This window comes from Cnephaeus nilssonii (genome assembly GCF_951640355.1).
Source record: "Cnephaeus nilssonii genome assembly, chromosome: 21".
Classification (NCBI taxonomy): Eukaryota; Metazoa; Chordata; class Mammalia; order Chiroptera; family Vespertilionidae; genus Cnephaeus; species Cnephaeus nilssonii.
Genome location: NC_137092.1, coordinates 844,405 through 852,514, shown reverse-complemented (window position 1 = coordinate 852,514; position 8,110 = coordinate 844,405). Strand labels below are relative to the sequence as shown.

General features: G+C 58.6%; 1 protein-coding gene across 1 annotated transcript in view; it reads left to right on the top strand.

Annotated features, from left to right (window-relative positions):
* CARMIL1 (capping protein regulator and myosin 1 linker 1) overlaps positions 1 to 8,110 on the top strand; it is a 75,951-nt gene that overhangs the window by 43,051 nt on the left and 24,790 nt on the right. The window contains exons 14-23 of the mRNA XM_079762020.1: positions 1,018 to 1,099; positions 2,313 to 2,412; positions 2,502 to 2,556; positions 3,300 to 3,472; positions 4,220 to 4,288; positions 5,226 to 5,319; positions 5,723 to 5,821; positions 6,062 to 6,190; positions 6,983 to 7,114; positions 7,875 to 8,050. Of these exons, the coding sequence (XP_079618146.1) occupies positions 1,018 to 1,099; positions 2,313 to 2,412; positions 2,502 to 2,556; positions 3,300 to 3,472; positions 4,220 to 4,288; positions 5,226 to 5,319; positions 5,723 to 5,821; positions 6,062 to 6,190; positions 6,983 to 7,114; positions 7,875 to 8,050 (1,109 nt within the window). The remainder of the gene's footprint in view (positions 1 to 1,017; positions 1,100 to 2,312; positions 2,413 to 2,501; positions 2,557 to 3,299; positions 3,473 to 4,219; positions 4,289 to 5,225; positions 5,320 to 5,722; positions 5,822 to 6,061; positions 6,191 to 6,982; positions 7,115 to 7,874; positions 8,051 to 8,110) is intronic.

The window sequence follows — 8,110 nt, the reverse complement described above, 5'->3', positions numbered from 1 at the left end:
CCTACTCTTCGCCGGTTTAAATTGTGTATCGATAGAGACGTGAGCTCTTTGATTCTCAGTCGACTCACAGCGATAACCGTTTTGTTTTCTCTCCTCGGCTTCCGGTAGCTGGGCCTCTGTGTAAGTACTCCGTGAGCCGCTCACTGGCCTGATTGATAGCTTGCATTCTGTTTGGCAATTGGAAAATGTCACTTTTATGGGGAAAGGCCACAGGTGGTATCTAGTTAAGAGTATTTATAAAATAAATGGCGTCGAGCGCTCACATGTCACCTGGAGGTCCCATATTTATAAATGAAATGTTTTCATTGCTCTTTATAGAAAGTAGAGGTTTTCTTGTAAAAAATTCACTTCTCAACAGAGAAGTCACCAACAGCAAGTAAGAGAACTGTAAAGACTTAGGCACTTCATTTAGATTCTCGGACGCACAGTTCTTTTTCATGCTCTGAAGATCAAGTGAAGTTTCTTTGACGTGTTTGCCTAAATTACTTCTTGCTTTAACTCTGACACGTCTGTGCACACGTTCATGGCGGGTGTTTCCGAGCTGGGACTTGGAGCCGGGCTTCTCAAAACTGTGTTGTGAAGAACCTGTTGTTTTCTAGCTTCCAGTCTAGCGTAAATCAACGTTTTTGCACAAATTTAAAAGACACTAGAAAATACTTAATTTTATTTTTTTATTCTTTTAAAAAAAATATATTTTATTGGTTTTTACAGAGAGGAAGGGAGAGGGATAGAGAGTTAGAAACATCGATGGGAGAGAAACATCGATGAGCCGCCTCCTGCACACCCCCTAGTGGGGATGTGCCCGCTGCATTGCTGCTTTGCTGAAGGTTGTGGTTGATGTGAAGTGGGAGGGCGATGGCGGCAGAGATGAGTGCTGCTCCCCACCGCCCGGGGTCGTGTCGGTGACGTTTCTAAGTTGGACTTGTTCTTTGGAGCCGAGTTTAAGACGCATCGCCTGTGTCTGAGGTTTTGGCTACGCCTCCCGGGTGACTGCCTTGTGTCCGTCTGTCTGTCTAGCTGAGGTCAGGGGGCGCACAGGTGTTGGAGGGCTGCATTGCCGAGATCCACAACATCACCAGCTTGGACATCTCCGACAACGGTGAGCGGCCGCGGGGGGGCGGGGGGGGGCGGGGGGCGGAGGAGCGGGGGGAGGGTTCTTGTGATCCCGCCTGGTCTGGTGGGCCTCTTACATTTGCCAGTGGAGCTTATTTATGGAACAAACCTGTGCCCAAGTCTCACTGAGCTGGGCCTAGAGCCCACAGTGCAAGGTCAGGGCAGGAAAGGAAAACGTCAGCTCAGCCCTGGCCAGTGTCGCTCAGTGGGTAGAGCACCTGCTCTCGGACTGAGGGTCCCGGGTTCGATTCCAGTCAAGGACACGTACCTGGGTACCTGGGTTGCCGACTCGATCCCTGGCCCTGGTCAGGCGCTTACAGGAGGCAACCAATCGATAATGTCTTTCTTACATCGATGTCTCCCTCTCTCTCTCTCTCCCTCCCACCCATTCTCTCTACAAATCAATGGGAAAATGTCCTTGGGGAAGGATTAACAACAACACACACGCAGAACAGACACAAAAGCCAGTTAAACCTCAGGCCCATCAGAGGGAAAGCTGAGGCCAGCCTCTTGGGCTCTTGGTGGAGGGAGGTCAGGTTGAGCCCTGGCGTGTGTATCCGGAGCGTGTTCCCGGCGTGTTCCCGCGGGTGTTCGCAGCCTGTGCGTGGGCACCTGTTCGGTTTGCACAGACACCGTTCTAACGGGCGGAGAGCGCTGCGTCTCTCACCAAGACGGGAGATGGGAGCCACCGCCGCTCTCCACTCGCACCCGCTGACCTCATTCCCCCACGGACTGTGCAAGGGACTGGAGAATGAGTTTGTTTTTTAATAAATCTGTATTGTTGAAAGTATTACATGTCCCTCTTCCCCCCCATTGACCCCTCTAGCACGGCCCCGCCCATGCCTTCACCACCCCCATTGTCTGTGTCCATATTTTTATTAATTTCAGAGAGGAAGGGAGAGAGAGAGAAACATTAATGATGAGAATCATTGATTAGCTGCCTCCTGCACTCCCCACACTGGGGATCGAGCCCGCAACCCAGGAATGTGGCCCAGCCGGGTAATCGAACCGTGACCTCCTGATTCATAGTCCGTTGCTCAACCACTGAGCCACACCGGCCGGGCTGGAGGACGAGTGTAGGGGTTTCTCCCTGGGAAACGAGAGGGCTGGGGAAAAGCACAACACTCCCTGGAGACGAGGACCTGGTCCTTGGGGAGCCGTCCATCGGCCGCGTCCTGACCCTCGCCCCTTCCCCCCAGGCTTGGAGTCCGACCTCTCCACCTTGATCGTGTGGCTCAGCAGGAACAGGTCCATTCAGCACTTGGCCTTGGGCAAGAACTTCACCAACATGAAACCCAAGTAAGAGTTCTGAGTTGTCTATGCGACGAGGTGCGCACAGCCTCCTGGATGCCTCGGGTTGACCTCTGCCGCCTCTCTCGTCTCTGTAGGAACCTGACGCCCGTGCTGGACAGCCTAGTGCAGATGATCCAGGACGAGGAGTCGGTGAGCTGCTCTACACGTGTGCCCGCGTCTTGTGTTGGCATTCTCACTCTTTCCACCGGGTTAACGGTCAGGGGCTTCCACGTCATTTATTCTGGGTGCACGTTTTCTATTGTTTAAAAAAAATGGAATAAATCGTTACGCTTTGGTACGGCGATGAGGCATTTAAAACTTACTTGCTTCTCCCTTGATTCCACTCATGATGAATTAAAGGAAGATTGTAACGAATAGATGAAAAGCAATAGAGATTGACTCCTAAGCTCATCTCTTTTAAAAATATATATTTTTATTGATTTCAGAGAGGAAGGGAAAGGGAGAGAGAGAAACATCAACGATGAGAGAGAAACATGGATCGGCTGCCTCCTGCACGCCCCACACTGGGGATGGAGCCCACAACCCAGGCATGTGCCCTGACCGGGTATGAACCGTGACCTCCTGGTTCACAGGTCGATGCTCAACCACGGAGCCACGCGGCCGGGCCTGAGCCCGTCTTTATGTCTAGGAAGGTGTTGTGTAGCATCTTCGTTATGTCATCCTGTCAGAGAGCTGGCACCGGCCTCTCCGTGTCGCCCACGGCTTTCCTTCGAGGGAGGTGCCCGTCTGTGTTTGACATCGACGTCCATTTTGTGCCAGAACCGCAAGCCCCTTCGCAGTGTCTCCTGGCTGAGTTTACAGAGGAGGCCTCCGTGCTGTGGCCCTCCCGGCGGCTCTCCGTCCGAGACGAGCCGTGTGCTGTTCCCCCGCAGCCTCTGCAGTCCCTGTCCCTGGCCGACTCCAAGCTCAAGACTGAGGTCACCATCATCATCAACGCCCTGGGCAGCAACACGTCCCTGACCAAAGTGGACATCAGCGGGAACGCCATGGGCGACATGGGCGCCAAGATGCTGGCCAAAGCGCTGCAGATCAACACCAAGCTCAGGTGGGCGCCCGGCCATCCCAGGGGCCTGGGCGGGGGCGGGGGGGGGGGGGGGGGGGACACGACAGTTTCCATCCTTTGTCAAAATACCGAGAGGGTGTTCCCAGATTTATTTATTTTTAAAAACGTATTTGTATTGATTTCAGAGAGGGAGAGAGAGAGAGAGAGAAACATTCATGATGAGAGAGAATCATGGACCAGCCGCCTCCTGCACGCCCCACACTGGGGATTGAGCCCTCAACCCGGGCCCGGGCCCTGGCCTGGAATCGAACCCTGGCCTCCTGGTTCATAGGTCGCCGCTCAACCACTGAGCCGTGCCGGCCGGGCTTGCTCCCAGATGTGGACAGTGATTCCTCCCAGCCTTTGGGTAGAGGTTGCTGGAGGGGGAACCTGCCGAGAGCTGCCGGGTTCCTCCCACGTCGGTGCTGCCGGGACCGAGCGGGGCAGGCAGTGGTCGCTGGTGGCAGGACCCGGCGAGCAGAGCTGGGAGGCGGCAGGAGTGACGGGGCTTCCCGCTTGGTGTGAGCCCAGCCTCCTGGCCTCCCTACCCTCCTCCCCGGACCTGCCACCGTGGAGACAGACAGCCAGGGTCCCGGGTCCACTGGCTCGGGGCGAGGGCCACCATTTCCCCTTGATCACGTGATGCGTCGTCCGAAAGCACCCGACGGGCCCACAAGAGCTTCCTCGTCAGCCGGAGGCCTGGTCCCTCCTCTCCGAGTGTCTCATCGTCTGTGGTTCCCTTTCCAACAGGACGGTGATCTGGGACAAGAACAACATCTCCGCTCAAGGCTTCCAGGACATAGCCGTGGCCATGGAGAAGTGAGTGCTCGTGGGTTCCTCCTGGAGGCAGTCACTCCGGATGTCTCTGAGCTCCGGGGTGTCCCTGAGCCCCCGGGGTCCCTGAGCCCCCGGGGTCCCTGAGCCCCCGGTGTCCCTGATCCCCGGGGTGTCCCTGAGCCCCCGGTGTCCCTGAGTCCCTGGGGTGTCCCTGAGCCCCCGGTGTCCCTGATCCCCCGGTGTCCCTGAGTCCCCGGGGTGTCCCTGAGCCCTGGGGTGTCCCTGAGCCCCGGAGTGTCCCTGAGCCCCAGTGTCCCTGAGCCCCGGGATGTCCCTGAGCCCTGGGATGTCCCCGAGCCCCGGGATGTCCCCGAGCCCCGGTGTCCCTGATCCCTGGGGTGTGGCGGGCGTAGCTGTGGCTGGGCCTTGGGAGGCAGGGCCGAGCTGGTCTTACGTGGCCTGGTGAGAGTCTGTACGTTGGCACATGCCTGACGCTGCTTCCTCTCCGCGGCTTCAGTCTGTCTCCACGGGTGCTGCTTTCTGTCCCGTGATGGCAGCTCTGCACCCGGGAGTTGAGAGGAAGCTGAGACCCGGAGGGAAGATGCAGTGGGGACGGCGGGCCTGTGGGCTCGGGCCGATGGGACTGGAGGGCAGAGACCTGTGGCTCAGGGCAGGGGGAGGTGGGGGGGCGCTGCAGGAAGCCGCTCCGACCACTTTTCTTTTCTAAAAACAAAATTCGTATTTATTGACTTCAGAGACGAAGGGAGAGGGAGAGCGAAACATCGATGATGATGAGGGAATCACGGATCAGCTGCCTCCTGCACGCCCCACACTGGGGCTCGAGCCCACAACCCAGGCATGTTCCCTGATGGGAATCGAACTGTGACCTCCTGGTTCCTAGGTCGACGCTCAACCTCTGAGCCACGCCGGCCAGGCAGTAGGTTATTTTTAAAGAAACATGACTTTCTCCTTTCCGTAGGAACTACACGCTGCGATTTATGCCGATCCCCATGTACGACGCTGCCCAAGCCCTCAAGACGAACCCTGAGAAGACGGAGGAGGCTCTGCAGAAGGTATGAGGAGCCGGCAGCCGGTTGCCGTGAATGCACATTCGCACGGAACCGCGTCCATCCGTCTGACATACGAGCAGCTCTTTCCTTACACAGCGCTGTTCACATGGGCCTGTGTTCTCAGGACGCCGGGCACAGCGCCTGGAGGGGGAGGGAGCTGCGTCCGCTCCTGAGCCGTGACAGTGACTGGTTCCCACGGGTCCCATTCCTCCCTGAGCCCAGCCGCGTGGTCAGTGGCTGAGCGTCGACCTGTGAACCGGGAGGTCATGGTTCATTTTCCGGGGCAGGGCTTCCCCGTGAGGGCAGGCACCGTCTCCCAGGCCTGCGGTCGGGGCGCTGGTGGACATGGAACTCGTGCTTGACGGGGTCGCGCTGTGACCCTGAGAGGCACGGGCTTTGTTTCCAGATAGAAAACTACCTGCTCCGGAACCACGAGACCAGGAAGTACCTGCAGGAGCAGGCCTACCGCCTGCAGCAGGGCATCGTCACCAGCACCACCCAGCAGGTGGGTCCCCCCCGCCCCACCCCGCCCACCCCGCCCGCCCAGGGCCACGCCCGAGGGCCCCGCCAGTCACTCCCCCGGGGACGGGAGAACGGCCGAGGGCTCCTTACCCAGCAGAAGCATTGAGACGCTGCGAGCCGCCTCCTGGGTCCCGGGGAAGAGGCTTCCGTCCTCACTGTGCTGTTTCCTTCCGTCCGACGCCTCCCGCGCACGGCACGCGGTGTCCTTCCCTCGTGCGGGCAGATGATCGACAGGATGTGCGTGAAGGTCCAAGATCACCTCAACTCCCTGCGGAACTGTGGGGGAGACGCCGTCCAGGAGGACGTGCGGTCGGCCGAGCGGCTCATGCGGGACGCCAAGAACTCCAAGACGGTGGGTTTCACCTCGGGCTGCGCAGGCGTCTTAGGCACGAAAACGGTGTGTTAAATGTCAGGGTTGGAAACTAGTTCCAGCTCCTTTTTAAAAAATATATATTTTTATTGTTTTTGGAGAGGAAGGGAGAGGGAGAGGGAGATAGAAACATCAATGCTGAGAGAGCATCATAGATCGGCTGCCTCCTGCACGCCCCCCACTGGGGATCGAGCCTACAACCCGGGCTTATGTCCTGACCAGGAATCGAACCCTGACCTCCTGGTTCATAGGTCGCGCTCACCCACGGAGCCCGCTTCTGCCCAGTGCCAAGGCTGCTGTCAGGTGGTGGAGTGAACTGGCTCATCGTTGCCGCGCTCTGTGCCCAGGGTTCACGGGGCCGGCGGGGTTTACAAAGGACGCGTCGGGTCCCAAGGGCCCGAGAGGTAGCCGAGTTAATGAGTGACGGCTCATGTGGCCCTGCCGGCCGGGAGCACGGCCCCGGGAGCCCTCAGGGAACACCTGGGCACCAGAGGGTGACCTGGTCCCGGCTCCACTGAGTCCCACCCACAGTGGCTGTTGTGAGTGGGAGGGACCCAGGGGCTCAGGCAGGTCCCCTCAGGCCCCGTGAGGACCCGGCACAAGGGGTGCGGGTCCCTGTGGGCTCCAGCTGGGCCTCCGTGGACTCATCTGTGAAAGGGCCATCGATCAGCACGGCCACTCCTTCCCGTCTCCCCGCTTCGTACTCGCCCGCCAGGACGCTGTGCTCAGGCCACGGTCACTTCCCTGTGGACAGGCTCTTGCCCTTTCTTCCAGCTGCTGCCAAACCTGTACCACGTGGGCAGCGCGTCCTGGGCGGGAGCCAGCGGCCTGCTGTCCAGTCCCGTTCAGGAGACGCTGGAGTCCATGGCCGGGGAGGTCACAAGGGTTGTCGACGAGCAACTAAAGGTTCGTGCCTTCTGCTCCTTCGGAGAGTGACGTGGTCACGGCTTAGCTGTGCGTCAGAGCAGCCCGGGCCACGGCTGCCTGTGCTGGATAGGCTCTGTGTGTGTGTGTGTGTATGCGTGTGTGTGTATGCGTGTGTGTGTATGCGTATGTGTGTGTATGTGTGTGTGTGCATGTGCGTTCACCTGTCCCCCACATGCACAGGTGACAAACATGGACGACTGCCTTTTCCAGCTTCCTTGATATGTTTTGGAATGACTTCTTAGAGAATGAGATTGCACTATCTAATTCCATTTTTTTTTTTTTATCCTCACCCGAGAATATTTCCCCATTGATTTTTAGGGAGAGTGGAAGAGAGAGGGAAAGACAGAGAGAAACGTCGATGTGAGGGAAACACATCGATTGGTTGCCTCCTGCAGGCACCCTGACCAGGGCCCAGGCTGAGGAGGAACCTGCAACCGAGGGACATGCCCTCGACCGGAGTCGAACCCGGGACCCTGCATTCCACAGGCCGACGCTCTATCCTCTGAGCCACACCGTCCAGGGCTCCATTTTGGTTTTGATGGGACATCTCCGCATGACCTTGACCTAGGACGGGCCCCACTGATGAGGGAATGACCCGTGTCTGGTGCGAGGCAGAGAGAGGGGCCTGCTTTCGGGAAACCCGTCTTCTGTGGTTACACGTGACGTAGCGCGGAGGCTGAGCGCGGAGGCTGACCGGCGGCGCCCCGTGTCGCCTCGCCCTCACTGTGCTGCGTTGCAGGCCCTGCTGGAGTCCATGGTGGACGCGGCCGAGAGTCTGTGCCCCAACGTGATGAGGAAGGCCCACATCCGGCAGGACCTGATCCACGCCAGCTCCGAGAAGCTCTCCGTGCCCCGCACCTTCGTGAAGAACGTGCTGCTGGAGCAGTCGGGCGTGGACATCCTCAACAAGATCAGGTGGGCGCCCGCGTGGGCTCGGTGCTGGAGCGTCGACCAGTGAACCAGGAGGTCACAGTT